Genomic DNA, 16,786 nt, shown 5'->3' on the forward strand with positions numbered 1-16,786 from the left:
AGGACCAGCAGTCCTGATTTGTAAATAAGATTGCCAAGGGCTTACATTACCTCCTCCGTGTTGGTTTCTGAAGACTGCTTCTAGAGACTGCTGTCTCTAAAAGATAAAGAATAGGGATGAGCTCAGGTGTGTTTGGATCCTATTCTGAACCTACCTGAGCATCTCCTCTGGGAAGCGGTTAGCCAAAGTATTCCCTGTCTCACAACTGCACATATACAAGGAGTGTGTATACATGTAGCTATGGGGTGGCGAATGCCTCGGTTGCTTATGCTTGGCCTAGTACAGTGACCGCTTCCTGGCGGGATCATTCAGGTGATTTTGGACTAGGATCCAAACCTGCCTGAGCTTATTTAGAATAAACAATCTGTTGAATGATTTAATGGTATTTATGTCTTGTGATTTATTTATTTTTTCTCCCCAGGGGAATCTTGTACAAGTCTTCCACTGACTGTTTCATCCAAGCTGTGCGAGGAGAGGGATTCTTGTCCCTCTACAAAGGATTCGTTCCCACTTGGATGAGAATGGTAATAACTTTCACAAATATTTATTAAGAAAAATGGGACGGCCCACTCTTCCTTGCAAAAGTGCTCCAAATCTGTCATGTGCACAGCCCTCTTCAGGTCACCCCCACAGATTTTCAATTGGCTTCAGGTCTGGGCTTGACCAGTCCAAAAACTTTGATCCTTTGGTGAAGCCATTCTTTTTTTTGATGATTTGGAGGTATGCTTTGGGTCGTTGTGGTTCTGAAAGGTGAAATCCACCTTCAGCTTTATATCAGAGGCTTGAAGGTTCTGTGCCAAAATTGGCTGATATTTGGAACTATTCATAAGTGCATCTGCCTTTTGACTAAAACCCCAGATCCAGTTGAAGAAAAATGGCACAAAAACCTAATGCTCCCACTGCCCTGCTTCATTGTGTTTATGGTGTTTTTTTAATTTCTTTTAGTTATAAATCGACTTTAGTACAGCCAGCCTAGCCGTACATGGATCGAAATTGGAACTAGACAATTTTCAATCTGTGTACGGCCAGCTTAAGCTGTAATACTTGCCTACTTACCTGACTCCTCGCTCTGGCTTCATGCTATGCGCCCAACCCCCGTGGCCTCTTCTGTAAGAGCATCCCGTCAATGGTTGCACTCTGATGTCGTCATGTACAGTGCAGAACCAGTAGTCCTGCTTTGTATATGAGGATGACAGACCCACTTACAGCCTGAAGTGTCAGAGAAAAGGTGAGAGTGCTGGAGCAAGGTATGAGTAACTGCTTATTCCCCTAGACTTAACAAGCACCTAACCCTTGTAGTTCAGAGGAGGGTGCTGGGTTGGGGGGCAGGGGGACTGCAAGGGTATTCAAACATTTTAAAGTTTGCATCTGGGAGTGTATCTTATATTCATTTTTGTTACAGGCTCCCTGGTCACTGGTCTTCTGGCTGACTTATGAGCAGATAAGACGTATTGTAGGGGTTAGCTCATTCTGAGTCTCTTTATTAGGTAAGTTGTTTGGCAGAAGTCTTGTAGGTATGTAAAACATTTACTGGTTAGTTACTAGGGCCCAATATTCACTGACTTTATGGCTAAACTCTGCCAACTGCCACGTCATGTTTGGAGTTGGGCCTTAAACACCACAAGGAAGTGTTGAAGCTTTGCTAATCAGAAAGGCTTATGATTTAAAGGATACATTTACTTTTTTTTTCCCCCACAGAAAACTTTTATTAAATTGGTACAATGATAAATACAAACAGTACTGCATGTCACATTCAGTAATCATCAATGTAGTAAGCATCACAAAGAAGTAAGCAAAAGCATCAAAACCCAAATAGGAGGTACAGTGTATATTAAGGCAACATAACTTCAAGGAAATTCCTGAGTGATGGTATAGAACGGTGATATGCAATAAGTGGACCGCCAGCTGTTGCAGAACTACGATTCCCATGAGCCATAGCAAGACTGACAGCCACAAGCATAACACCCAGAGTCAGAGGCATGATGGGACTTGTAGTTTTGTAACAGCTGGAGGTCCGCTAATTGCATATCCCTGGTATAGAACATTATCAAGTAAATTCAGAATGCTTCAATACAACTTGCTCAGGGGGGTCACAAAGCGCTTGTTTGAATTCAAAGATTCAATGGAGGAGTATCCAGGCATCCCTCACCAAAAGCCTTTAGGTGCACTGGAAAGTAATCAGCAACCAGGGAATCGGACAGCCTCAGCAACAGGGTGTGTAAAATATGTATCGAGACGAGAGACTCTGAATAGTGTAATATTGTCTTTTAATCTGTTTATTGGCAAGTGCTGCATACATACAGTACGTTTGCACTGGAGCTGAATCTCCAGTTTGAAAACAAGCCAAAACCATTGTAAAAATCCATGGAAACGATCGCACATGCGCAGAGCGTGGCATCCTGCTGATCGTTTCGTCATATGACGTCATCAGATTTTTGTTAGGGGTGTCAGAGTAAAGGGGGCTGAATACAAATGCATGCCACAATTTTCACATATTTATTTGTAAAAAAAAAAAAAATTGAGACGCATTTATAATTTCCACTTCACAATTATGTACCACTTTCTGTTGGTTTATCACATAAAATCCCAATAAAATACATTTATCTTTTTGGTTGTAACATGACAAAATGTGGAAAATGTCAAGGGGTATTAATACTTTTTCAAGGCCTTGTAACTGTAGCTTTGTAGTCATTAATACATTCTCAAGTGTATATAAACCCTAACAATGAAGTTCTCTTTTTTGCTTCATAATTGGTAAGATTGAATAAAGATCTCAATCCATCTATTTCAATCTGCGTTGGTGTATGAGTGTGTTTGTAATTATGTTTCCCATATTTCTGTATAGTGCATTCACAAATAGCTTTTTTAAATTCTCAACATTCCCCCACTGACACCATCAATTGTAGAAGGGCAGTTCTACATCCTTACCACTATAGCAGTAAAGAATCCCCATACGCAGTTTGTGATTAAATGGTTTCTCGTCCAGCGACTGTGCAAATTTTGTGACTTAGAAAATTTAAATTGCAACCACTTTTTCCCCCAGGGCCTCTGCTTTCAGAAAAGATATAATGTTTGGGGTTCTACAAACTTTGAGCACTAAATGCTTATTAGAACAAGCAGATTTAAAAGTCAGATTTTTAGCTGCTACATGCTTGTTCAGTTACAGAGAGAAGACGGACAACTAGCCAATTGAGCATTTCATAAAAAAAAAAAAGTGTGTGTGTGTGTGTATATATATATATATATATATATATATATATATATATATATATATATATATATATATATACACACACAAAATCTATATATCTATCTCTCGGTGCCTTGTGAAAGTATTCGGCCCCCTTGAACTTTGCGACCTTTTGCCACATTTCAGGCTTCAAACATAAAGATATAAAACTGTAATTTTTTTTTTGAAGAATCAACAACAAGTGGGACACAATCATGAAGTGGAACGAAATGTATTGGATATTTCAAACTTTTTTAACAAATAAAAAACTGAAAAATTGGGTGTGCAAAATTATTCAGCCCCTTTACTTTCAGTGCAGCAAACTCTCTCCAGAAGTTCAGTGAGGATCTCTGAATGATCCAATGTTGACCTAAATGACTAATGATGATAAATAGAATCCACCTGTGTGTAATCAAGTCTCCGTATAAATGCACCTGCACTGTGATAGTCTCAGAGGTCCATTTAAAGCGCAGAGAGCATGATGAAGAACACACCAGGCAGGTCCGAGATACTGTTGTGGAGAAGTTTAAAGCCGGATTTGGATACAAAAAAGATTGCCCAAGCTTTAAACATCCCAAGGAGCACTGTGCAAGCGATAATATTGAAATGAAAGGAGTATCAGACCACTGCAAATCTACGAAGACCTGGCCGTCCCTCTAAACTTTCAGCTCATACAAGGAGAAGACTGATCAGAGATGCAGCCAAGAGGCCCATGATCACTCTGGATGAACTGCAGAGATCTACAGCTGAGGTGGGAGACTCTGTCCATAGTACAACAATCAGTCCCTGTATACTGCACAAATCTGGCCTTTATGGAAGAGTGGCAAGAAGAAAGCCATTTCTTAAAGATATCCATAAAAAGTGTCGTTTAAAGTAAGCCACCTGGGAGACACACCAAACATGTGGAAGAAGGTGCTCTGGTCAGATGAAAGCCAAAATCAAACTTTTTGGCAACAATGCAAAACGTTATGTTTGGCGTAAAAGCAACACAGCTCATCACCCTGAACACACCATCCCCACTGTCAAACATGGTGGTGGCAGCATCATGGTTTGGGCCTGCTTTTCTTCAGCAGGGACAGGGAAGATGGTTAAAATTGATGGGAAGATGGATGGAGCCAAATACAGGACCATTCTGGAAGAAAACCTGATGGAGTCTGCAAAAGACCTGAGACTGGGACGGAGATTTGTCTTCCAACAAGACAATGATCCAAAACATAAAGCAAAATCTACAATGTAATGGTTCACAAATAAACATTTCCAGGTGTTAGAATGGCCAAGTCAAAGTCCAGACCTGAATCCAATCGAGAATCTGTGGAAAGAACTGAAAACTGCTGTTCACATACGCTCTCCATCCAACCTCACTGAGCTTGAGCGGTTTTGCAAGGAGGAATGGGCAAAAGTTTGAGTCTCTCGATGTGCAAAACTGATAGAGACATACCCCAAGCGACTTACAGCTGTAATCGCAGCAAAAGGTGGCGCTACAAAGTATTTACTTAAGGGGGCAGAATAATTTTGCACGCCCAATTTTTCTGTTTATTTGTTAAAAAAGTTTGAAATATCCAATAAATTTCGTTCCACTTCATGATTGTGTCCCACTTGTTGATTCTTCAAAAAAAATTAGTTTTATATCTTTATGTTTGAAGCCTTAAATGTGGCAAAAGGTCGCAAAGTTCAAGGGGGCCGAATACTTTCGCAAGGCACTGTGTGTGTGTGTATATATATTATATATATATATATACTGTATACAGTATATGTAACTTTCTTCTATTCTGTGGAATGACAGGATCAGGAATGGGATCATCAGCAGACAAAAGTGACATTGAAGAAGTATAAGAAGAGATATTCGGTCTTATTTCCAGTTACACTTCTGAAAAGCTGCAAAAATGGCCTCGTGAAATTTCTGGGAATCTTTTAATTATTTCTTTAATTTTTATATGCATAAAAAAATTGTTCATGGATATAAATTATTTACACTAAATAACACATTTGTCGTGGCTTTTTTTCCTGCTTTGCATGTCTTAAATATATTGTAAACTGGTTGCTCCCAAGTCATTCTGCAATATACAATCCCAATTTCAAAACCTTTGAGATGCTGTCTAAAATCTACATAAAAACAGAATGCAATGATTTTTCAAAGCAACAAAGGAATTTGCTGCAACCCCAAAATCTCATAGATAGACAGGATGAGATCAAGACATTTGTGTCCGAACTCGCGTAGTACTGATCGTCCAAAATCCAATGAAGAGTAAAAATCTGGCACCAGGATGTTGACAATAAAAATTGTTATTGTTATTTAATCCATCAAACCATAAAAAGGAATCCATTCCTTTTAAAATGTACGCGTTTTAGCCTCCTACATAGGCCTTAGTCATAATTAGTATGACTAAGGCCTATGTAGGAGGCTAAAACGTAAAAAAATTAATTAAATTGATTTATTTTTATGGTTTGATGGATTAAATAATAATATACATTTTTAATTACAAGACGTCCTGGTGCTGGACTTTTACACTCTCCAATGATTTTTAAAATCTTGTAAACCCATATTTATTCACAATAGAAAACATATTAAATGTTTAAATATAATCCCCACTCCGTGATACAAATGTGTAGAGGAAGAAAATGGTAATTGATACTTGCATTTAACTTGCAGCTACCTTTTAAAATACCCCTTTATAAATAAATACCAAGCAGTGCTGTATGTGCAAAAAAAAGGCACAGAAATTCCTACTTATTCAAAACAAGCATAAAATCGCAATACATATCCCACGTCCAAAAATTGTTAAATTTAAAATCAGTCATAGCAGAGTAATAATATAGAATATGCTAAGTGCACTATAGTTATGAAAAAATGTTTAATAGTGCAGAAGTTTATTCAATCAGGTTCTATCTTCAGTGCAAAGTGTGTTGTGTCTTCATTCCACAAAAGGTGCTCAAATCTGTGCACAGTGACCCCACACCCAAGTGAGATTTACTCACCAAATCAATTTGCAGATTGGAAAACATCAGCCTAAACTCGCCCTATGGGAACAGTCTCTCACTTTTCACCATCCCAGGAACTCCACTTCAGAAAGCATTGATTCTCCTCTCCACAAGATGGTTCATTTAGAGAAAAAGAAGGCAACACAATAGTGTAATGCGGTACCCACCAAGGGAATTTTATCAAGCCAGCGTTCTCTACTCAAATGTACCGTATTTATCAGGGTATTGCGCGCTTCGGCGTATAGCGCACACCCCTAATGTGGACCCGCAATTCCTGTAAAAAAAAAATCATTTTAGTACTTAGTTTTGGTGTCTTGTGCGGCGTCCATCGGCGGCCTCGTCGGGTCCGGCGTCCGTCTGCGGCTTCGGTGGTGTCCTCCCGGCTTCTCCCCATCTAATCGCTGCTTCCCGCGCTCAGTTTGAATGCCTCCGCTGACATATACTGAGTGCAGTACACTCGGCTACATTCGGCCAGGCTCAGCTTCACTCGTGCTCACACTCTGTGACGTTTATGCGTGAGCACGAGCGAAGCCGAGCCTGGCCAAATGTAGTAGAGTGTACTACACTCGGTATATGTCGGCGCAGGCATTCAAACTGAGCGCGGGTATCGGCGAATATCGCGCACCCACGATTTCCCCCTTATTTTAAGGGAAAAAAAGTGCGCGGTATACGCCGATAAATACGGTACATAAGCCAAGGGCACATTAACAGCGAGTCACCAGGTCTTTACAATCACATCGTGGCCAGCTTCTGGGCTTTGGTAATAGGAAGCTCTTGACAGCCTGTGACTGGTGAAACACGTTGGACGTGGATAAGCTAGTGGGTGGTACAAGCTGTCCAAGAGGAGCTTCTGCCTGAAGTTGAACACATGGAGGCAGCTGACTGTAATGTGATTGTAAAGACCTGGTGGCTCAATGTTCGTGAGTAGATAGTGTTGGCTTAAAAAAAAAATCCATTGATGGTCACGGATTTACACTTTTCTGCCGTCTGCTTGTTCAAGGACAGTGAGTGACTCGTAATTTTCTGAAACCAGAGAGAGAAAGACCGGCAACGTGGCAATTGTGCACCACACATTTGTGCAGTCTGTAAATACATAATTTGTGTTTAGGTTTGTGTGTATGTACACTCACCAGCTACTTTACTAGGTACACCTTGCTAGTACCGGGTTGGACCTCCTTTTTCCTTCAGAACTGCCATCATTTTTCTTTTCAAATGTTTTTTATTGTATTTTTCAAAGATACACAATAAAGCACAAATAAGAGTCATAACAATACAACAGTTTCTTAGTCATACTATGTGTTCAACAGTGTGCCTGGGTAGGCTTCAAATTATCATTTTACTAAACAGTAACCATATAGGGCCTTAGTCCAGTTGGATAGTGGTCAGATGCTTAAACAAGTAACTAGCAATCCCTGTTTACCCCAACGGGATCATGCTGTAAACAAGGGATTATGGCTCATTATCTTATATTATTTAATAAAATCAAAATTAACATAAAGGGGTATCAAGGGAAGGAGGGGAGGGGAAGGTGAGTAGGAAGTTATCTTTTACATCCGGTCTAGTTTAGGAGTGTAGTCGTTCAGGAACACACTTAATAATTATTAAAATTCTTCAGAAAATTTGAGGCCCTAGGATGAGTAATCCATTCATTCCAATTTTTAATGAATTTACTTATGGTTCCTTTCCTATGTGCTAACATTAGCTCATAGTGAGCCTGAGTATTGAGTCTCTGGACAACATCAGATAAGTTAGGTGCTAAGGTAGATTTCCATAGTTTTGTTATGGTGAGTCTCGCTGCTGTAAGGAAGTTGGCAACTATAGTTCTAAATTGAGGAGGATAGACATCTAGATTTAAACCTAGTAGGGCTAATTCAGGTGTGAGTATTTTTAGATTACCAGTGAAGGATGCGATAAAGGAGGATACATTATTCCAGAAGCTAGATAAGGTTTTACAATCCCAGAGGGTATGTAACAAATTGCCAGTGTGGGATTCACATCTCCAGCATATGGGGGAGGAGCTAGGGAATATTTTGGATAGTCTGTAAGGGGTCAAATACCAGCGGTTTAGTATTTTCTGGGCGTTCTCCCAATGTTCTACACATGCAGAAGAAGAACTGTTAATATGGATGGCTTTTTGCCATTCTTCCCACGTAAAAGTTTGTGATAGATCCTTCTCCCATTTAATCATATTTAAAGTTTTGGTTTGAATTGGAAAAGATGAAAGTAGTTTATATATATGGGATATGCCTCTCTTCCCACTTATTTTATAGGAAGTGAAGAATTCCCACAGCGCCCTAGGGAGTTCCACACTTTTCTTTGGGTCAAAGTTTTTATTGAACGGTTTGGCTATGAGTTTATTCGTTATTTTATGTATGTCATCGGGTGATAGCTGATCAAAAAAATTGATTCCCTGTTTGGACCAGGGTGTGGTAGTAATTCTTACTTTACAGTAATCGATTACTCCTAGTGGTATTGGCATTAGGACTGGGTTACATGTCGGCTGTAATTTTGTTAGAGCAAACTTCCAGGCTGCCAGAGTAGCTCTAATTGTTAGGAAGTTGGGTGTATTAATTTTTGGTAGAGCATAGCAGGCCATGGAAAGGGAAAATAGATCCTTCCCTTTAGACACTTCTCGTTCAACGTTCAACCATAATTTATCATTTGAATATCTGAACCAGTATCTCATTTGATCAAGGAGTGAGGCGAAGTAATATAGGCGTAAATCTGGGAGGTTTAGGCCTCCTTTAGCTTTAACCAATGACATAGTAGATAAAGCAATTCTAGGTTTCTTTCCCAACCAGACCAAGTTGCTCAATTTCGAGTTAATTTGTGTGAAAAATTTAGTCGGTAATGGGATGGGGAGGGAGCGGAAGTAATATAGAATTTTTGGTAACGTCTTCATTTTAAAGGCTGCTATTCTTCCAATCCAAGATAGTTGTGTCTTTTTAATAGACTGTGTATCTTGAGTGATTTGAGTTAATAAGGAGGGATAATTTGCTTCATACAGTTTATTAGGTGGGTAAGTAAGTTGAATCCCAAGATAGGTAATGGAGGGTTTGTCCCAATTGTAGCTAGATTGTTGTTTTAGTTTATCAACTAGGTCTGGCGGGATGTTCATAGGTAGTACAAAACATTTACTATGATTAATCTTATAATAAGAGACTGATCCAAATTTATCTAGGATAGCGGTTACCTCTTCTAGTAGTGTGTCGGTAGCGGATAAAGTTAAAAGAACGTCGTCCGCGAATAATCCCAATTTATGTTCTATTTGACCGACCTTGATTCCTACGATATTGGGGTTAGATCTGAGAGATATCGCCAGCGGTTCAATTGCTAATGAGAATATAATGGGTGATAAGGGGCATCCCTGTCTAGTACCGTTTGAGAGACTAAACTGTTTAGATATACTTCCCGATGTAAATACCCTAGCAGATGGTGTAGTATAGAGAGACATTATGGCTTCAAAAATAAATCCTGTGAGACCAAATTTCTTAAGGGTTTCCGCTACATATCCCCAGTGCACTCTGTCGAATGCCTTCTCCGCATCCAGTCCGAGAAGCAGAGAAGGCATCCGACCGCGCTCTACATGGCTAAGTAGATTAATCATCCGTCTGGTGCTATCCGGGCCTTGACGTCCCTTCACGAATCCAACTTGATCTGGTTCAATCAGATAAGGAGTAATTTCTAATAGTCGATTAGCTAGAACCTTAGCAAAAAAATTTAAATCAGAATTAAGTAGCGAGATAGGTCTATAATTAGTTGGAGATGTCGGGTCTTTCCCTTGCTTTGGTATTGTGATGACAATTGCTTCAAGCATTTCCTTAGGGAATGAGCGGGTGTTGACAGCTTGATTAAACAATCTGGTCAAGTATGGAGAAAGCATATTTTCAAATGCCTTAACCACTTAAGGACCAGCCCATGTACATATACGTCCACAATATGGCACGTACAGGCACATGGGCGTATGGGTACGTCCTCGCCTATTAGCGGGTGGGGGGTCCGATCGGGACCCCCCCCGCTACATGCGGAGGTCGGGTCCGCTCGGGGAGCGATCCGGGACCACGGCGCGGCTATTTGTTTATAGCCGCTCCGTCGCGATCGCTCCCCGGAGCTGAAGAACGAGGAGAGCCGTGTGTAAACACGGCTTCCCCGTCCTTCACTATGGCGGCGCATCGATCGCGTCATTCCCTTTATAGGGAAGACACGATCGATGACGTCATTCCTACAGCCACACCCCCAAACAGTTGTAAACACATACTAGGTGCACCCTAACTCCTACAGCGCCCCCTGTGGTTAACTCCCAAACTGCAACTGTCATTTTCACAATAAAGAATGCAATTTAAATGCATTTTTTGCTGTGAAAATGACAATGGTCCCAAAAATGTGTCAAAATTGTCCGAAGTGTCCGCCATAATGTCGCAGTCACGAAAAAAATTGCTGATCGCCGCCATTAGTAGTAAAAAAATAAAAAAAAATAAAAATGCAATAAAACTATCCCCTATTTTGTAAACACTATAAATTTTGCGCAAACCAATCGATAAACGCTTATTGCGATTTTTTTTACTAAAAATAGGTAGAAGAATACGTATCGGCCTAAACTGAGGAAAAAAAATGTTTTTATATATGTTTTTGGGGGATATTTATTACAGCAAAAAGTAAAAAATATTGCTTTTTTTTCAAAATTGTCGCTCTATTTTTGTTTATAGCGCAAAAACTAAAAACCGCAGATGTGATCAAATACCACCAAAAGAAAGCTCTATTTGTGGGGAAAAAAGGACGCCAATTTTGTTTGGGAGCCACGTCGCACGACCGCGCAATTGTCTGTTAAAGCGACGCAGTCCCGAACTGTAAAAACCCCTTGGGTCTTTAGGCTGCATATTGGTCCGGGGCTTAAGTGGTTAAAGTATTCACTAGATAGGCCATCTGCACCGGGCGCTTTATTTAGTGGTAACATTGAGATTACTTTTTTGATTTCATTTACTGTTATAGGATCATTTAATTTTTCTAATGTAGCGGAATCTACTGTAGGGATGTTAAGTTTATCAAGAAATTGGGTTATATCTTTTAGGGTTGGTTGGGTGACAGTATGATCTTTTTTTAGATTATATAGGCCCTCATAGTATTCTGCAAACGCATCAGCTATACTCTGTGGGTTATACAATACTTTTCCTGACTTGTGGTGAACAATTTCATGGATTTTCTGTTTGTTCTGTCTAATACGTAGTTGCATGGCAAGTAACTTACCCGCTTTATTTCCTTGGGAGTAGTGGTTTAGTTTTAGTTTTTTGAGGTATTTTTCATGATCAGAGATCAAAGTCGCTCTAAGCTCGTGTCTGGCTTCATTAAGTTGTTGGAGGAGGAGGATGTGTTTGGGGGCTAGCTTGTGTTCCTTCTCTAATTTGTCTATTTTCACTAATAGATTATTTACCTCCTGTGACCGCCTTTTTTTTTCCCTAGACGTCAATTGTATCAGCATTCCTCTGGAGAAAGCTTTGTGGGCACACCATATACTAGAGATAGAGACTTCGTCGTTGTCATTAAATTTAAAATATTCTTCTAGTCTTTCCTTCATCTCTGCCAGAGCTCCTCTATGTGACAAAATATATGTATTGTTCCTCCAAAGAACATGCTTCGAATTTTGTTGGGCTAGATCAATAATTAAAGAGATTGGAGCATGGTCAGACCATGTTATGTTATGTATATGGGCATCTGTGGTTTTCTGGAGGAGAGCTCTGTCAGTGATGAAGAAGTCGATCCTAGAATAGGATTTATGGACATTTGAATAAAACGTAAAGTCCTTTTCTGTTGCGTGGAGACACCTCCAAGGATCATGGAGGTCTTCTTGTGAGAAGATGTTCTTCAAACCTCTTCGTTTGGATTGGATCCCTTTAGTGGTGTCCAGAGTAGGGTCCATCGTTGCATTAAAGTCCCCACATAAGATAATATTGCCTTTTTGTATTTTCTTTGTTATTCTGATAACTTTTTGAAGGAATTGTTGTGGAGAACTGCCATCATTTTTCGTGGCATAGATTTAGTGTTGGAAACATTCCTCAGATTTTGCTCCATATTGACATAACATCACGCAGTTTCTGCAGATTTGTCGGCTGCACATCCACGATGTGGTTTTCCCGTTCCATCACATCCCAAGGTGCTCTATTGGATGAGATCTGGTGACTGTGGAGGCCATTGGAGTCCAGTGACCTCATTGTCATGTTCCAGAAACCAGCAGTGAGATGATTTGGGCTTTGTGACATGGTGCATTATATATCCTGCTGGAAGGAGCCATCAGAAGATGGGTACACTGTAGTCATAAAGGGATGGATATACTCAGCAACAATACTCAGGTAGGCTGCAAATTGTAGACTCAGTTTCCTGTTCTTAGCTGACAGGAGTGGCACCCGGTGTGGTCTTTTGCTGCTGTAGTCCATTTGCAGCAAGGTTCGATGTGTTGTGCATTCAGAGATGATATTCTGCATACCTTGGTTGTAACGAGTGGTTATTTAAGCTACTGTTGCCTTTCTATCATCTCAAACCAGTCTGCCCATTCCCCTCTGACATCACCAAGGCATTTTCATCCACACAACTGCCGCTCACTGGATATTTTCTCTTTTTAGGACCATTCTCTGTAAACCTGCTGAATTGTAAAGATCAGCAGTTTTCGAAATACTCAGACCTGCCCATCTGGCAGCAACAACCAAGCCACTTTCAAAGTCACTTGAATCCTCTCTATTCTCCATTCTGATGCTCGCTTTAGCTAGTCGTCGTCACTACGTCTAGATGCCTAAATGCATTGAGTTGCTGCCATGCGATTGGCTGATTAGCAATATGTGTTACCAAGCAATTGAACAGGTGTACTCAATAACGTGGCTGGTGAGTGTACAACATATTTATGTATTTATAAACCATATACAGTATATGTTATTTTCATCTGTTCTGTGGAATGACAGGAATCGGATCACCAGAAGACAAAAGTGCCACTGAAGAAGAATAAGAAGAGATATATACACTAATTTCCTGAGGAATTGAAAAAATGGCCACCTAGAATTTCTGAGAATTTTCTAAGCTATGTTTTTTATTTTATAAAGAAGAAAAATTCTTCACGGATATAAATTATTTACTCTAAATGTAACTAATAATTTGTTGTAACTTTTTTCTCCCACTGTAAATATATTGTAAACTGGTTGCTCTCAAGTCTGTCTGCAATATACAACTCCAATTCCAAAAAAGCTTGGAAGCTGTGTAAAATCTACTTTAACCTAAAAAAAAATCAATGATTTTTAAAATCTCACAAATCCCTATTTTATTCACAATAGAAAACATATCAAATGTTTAGAAATAAATCATAAATCAACCACTCTGTGCTACTAGTGTGTATAGGAAAAAATTTGATATTTAAATGTATCTAGCAGCTGCATTGAAATACCTTATGATAAATACATAGGGCCAGATCCACATACATGTGGAACGGCGCAGCGTATCAGAGATACACTACGCCGCCGTACCTTACCTGGCGCATTTTCAAATCCTCATTGAGTTCGCGGCGTAGTGTATTTCTGTCGGCGGATTTGAAATTGGGCGGGTTGGGGGCAGGTTTCATTTAAATGAAGCGCGTCCCCGCGCCGAATGAAATGCGCATGCGTCGTTTTTTAAAATTTCCCGCCGTGCATTGCACTAAATTACGTAATGACGCAACGACGTCATTTTTTTGAACTTAGACGTGACTTACGTCCATCCCTATTCACGGACGACTTACGGAAAAAAAATAAAAAATCAAATTTCGACGCAGGAACGACGGCCATACTTTGACATGGCAAGTCTATCTATACGCCGCAAAATAGCAGCTTTAACTATACGCCGGAAAAAGCCGACTAGAGACGGCCGCGCGTACGTTCGTGGATCGTCGGAAAAAGCTAATTTGCAAACTCCACCCAGCGGACGCCAAAGTATTGCATCTGCGATCCGAAGGCGTACGAAGCCTGTCGGATCGAACCCAGATGCCGTCGTATCTTGGTTTGAGGATTCAAACTAAAGATACGACGCGGGAAATTTGAAAGTACGCCGGCGTATCAGTAGATACGCCGGCGTACTCGCTCTGTGGATCTGCCCCATAATTATCAGTAGCCCATGTAATTGATTTCTACCACCAGCACTGTATATAAAATATGCAAAAAAAAAAAAAAAATTATTGAAAAAAGCATCTCAATACATATCCCATGTCCAAAAATATTTAAAATCAATCATATTTAAAATAGAATTACGTGCAATATAATTATAATGCAAACAAATTGGCAAAACAGCAAGCTTAAACTCCCCCTATGGGAACACTTTCCCTTTTTACAATCTCAGGCATTCCACTTCTGTAAGCATAGATAGACTCTTCTCTCCACAAGATGGTTCATTCAGAGAAAAAAAAACAAGTAGCCAGATTCAGAAAGACTGGCTTAACTTTGAGGCGGCGTAGCGTATCGCATATACGCTACGCCGCCGTAAGTCAGAGAGGCAAGTGCTGTATTCACAAAGCACTTGCCTCCTAAGTTACTGCGGCGTAGCATAAATGGGCCAGCGTAAGCATGCCTAATTCAAATGAGGAACAGGGGGGCGTGTTTTATGTTAATGACTCGTGACCCGACGTGATTGATGTTTTTAACGAACGGCGCATGCGCCGTCCATTGACATATCCCAGTGTGCATTGCTCCAAAGTACGCCGCAAGGACGTATTGGTTTTGACGTGAACGTACATTACGTCCAGCCCTATTCGCGTACGACTTGCGCAAACGATGTAAAAAGATAGGCTTGTTCTGACATCCATACCTTGCATGGGCTGCCCCACCTAGGGAGCAACTTTATCTTTACGCCGGCGTATCTCTTACGTAAACGGCGTAACTAATTGCGACGGGCGCACGTACGTTCGTGAATCGGCGTATCTTGCTCATTTGCATATTCGACGCGGAAAACAACGGAAGCGCCACCTAGAGACCAGCGTAATATGCACCCTAAGATACGACGGTGTAGGAGACTTACGCCGCTCGTATCTTAGCCTAATTTAAGCGTATATGGTTTCCAGAATACGCTTAGAGTTACGACGGCGTATCTACTGATACGCCGCCGTAACTCTCTCTGAATCTAGCTAAAGGCATCTATAGGTGATTGATTTCAAACCGGAATTTCAGTCCGACTGCGGGGGTGATTTGACAGACATCTGTGCGGGTTCATGCACAGATGTCTATTAATATTGCCCCTGAAGTCACCAAAAGTAGTACAGAAACTATTTTTAGGAATCGGTGTGGTGCCGCAAAGTCGGCGTCGCACTGATTCTTACGGTGCTATTGTTGGCATGTCAAATAGCATGCCAAATCAGCCCAATGTGAACATAGACTGAGGACTCGTGGCAGTAAGACCAGGTGGTTGAGCCATGTTTTTTCCAGGGTTATGGTCGTTAAATCAGTCTTGGTGACATCATAGGACCTTAGACCACTGAAATGGGAGAAGAGACTGCCAGGACCAGTCTAGCAGTGTTACCCCATTGCAAAGGAGGACTTTTTCCAAAATTCAGCTTTGAATATTTTTTTGGTATAAATACTAGTGGTACAAAATTATAAAGAGCAAGAAAACATTTATAAAAGGTGAAGATACAGATGAACGGTTTTTGGTATGTGGTTTGTCACTTTTGCTCTATCCTGGTGGCCTGAAAAGAAGAAAAAAAATTAAGGTGTAATTATATAATACAATTATCATGATTATTGCTGTTTGCGTTGTCTCTTCCTGACCGTTAAAAATGTCACAGAGAAAACGAGTTGAAAATCTCTCCAATGAACTGAGAGGTTCTAATTATTTTTTACTCTATTTAAAAAAAAAAAAAAAATATATATTATGAATGTGCTTTTTAATTAAACCTGCAACCACTGTAATTTTTTAAGACTTAAAAAACATTAACATGATGCTTTCTTACAATATTAGTCATTATACAATATTACTTTAGTGTGTGTGTGTGATAGAGATTATATATATATATATACACACACATATACATACACACACACACAATTAAAATCATATAAATCTACATTATACTGTATAAAAAAATTATTTTGTTATATAATTTTATTATGATAGTCATAGTAATTAACCACTTTCCATCCCGCCCATAGTCATATGACGGCCTCAAGGTGGCTCTACCATCCTGGGTGGCCGCCATATGACGTCATCTGGCCTCCTGGCCACTAGGGGGCACGTGTCCGCCGCGTCACTCGGGTGTCGATGCGCATGCCTGGAGGCCGCGATCGCTAGTTACAGAGCCAGGGACGTGGATCTCTGTGTGTAAATGCAGAGCTCCACGTCCTGTCAGGGAGAGGAGGCCGATGGTGTGTACCTTGTACATAGGGACATCGATCAGTCACCTCCCCCAGTCAGTCCCCTTCCCCCACAGTTAGAATCACTCCCTAGGGAACACATTTAACCCCTTGATCGCCCCTAGTGTTAACCCCTTCCCTACCAGTAACATTTATACAGTAATCAGTGCATATTTATAGCTCTGTTCGCTATATAAATGTGAATGGTCCCAAAATAGTGTCAAAAGTG

General features: G+C 40.4%; 2 protein-coding genes across 6 annotated transcripts in view; one reads left to right on the top strand and one right to left on the bottom strand.

The window, feature by feature from the left end:
* SLC25A27 (solute carrier family 25 member 27) overlaps positions 1-13,035 on the top strand; it is a 47,860-nt gene extending 34,825 nt beyond the window's left edge. For 2 of the 4 annotated variants that reach the window (XM_040348447.1, XM_040348443.1), the window contains 3 exons: positions 422-524; positions 1,403-1,487; positions 5,013-5,209. In XM_040348447.1, the coding sequence (XP_040204381.1) occupies positions 422-524; positions 1,403-1,474 (175 nt within the window). In that variant the 3' untranslated portion in view covers positions 1,475-1,487; positions 5,013-5,209. Of the gene's footprint in view, positions 1-421; positions 525-1,402; positions 1,488-1,698; positions 1,866-5,012; positions 5,210-12,822 lie in introns of those variants that run through there. The other 2 variants (XM_040348444.1, XM_040348445.1) reach the window with 2 other exon arrangements.
* Positions 13,036-15,857: 2,822 nt separating this feature from the next.
* LOC120936244 (24-hydroxycholesterol 7-alpha-hydroxylase-like) overlaps positions 15,858-16,786 on the bottom strand; it is a 114,544-nt gene continuing 113,615 nt past the window's right edge. For both annotated transcript variants that reach the window (XM_040348457.1, XM_040348458.1), the window contains one exon: positions 15,858-15,893. The gene's annotated coding sequence lies outside the window, so the exon portion shown is untranslated. The remainder of the gene's footprint in view (positions 15,894-16,786) is intronic.

This window comes from Rana temporaria, chromosome 4 (assembly GCF_905171775.1).
Source record: "Rana temporaria chromosome 4, aRanTem1.1, whole genome shotgun sequence".
Classification (NCBI taxonomy): domain Eukaryota; kingdom Metazoa; phylum Chordata; class Amphibia; order Anura; family Ranidae; genus Rana; species Rana temporaria.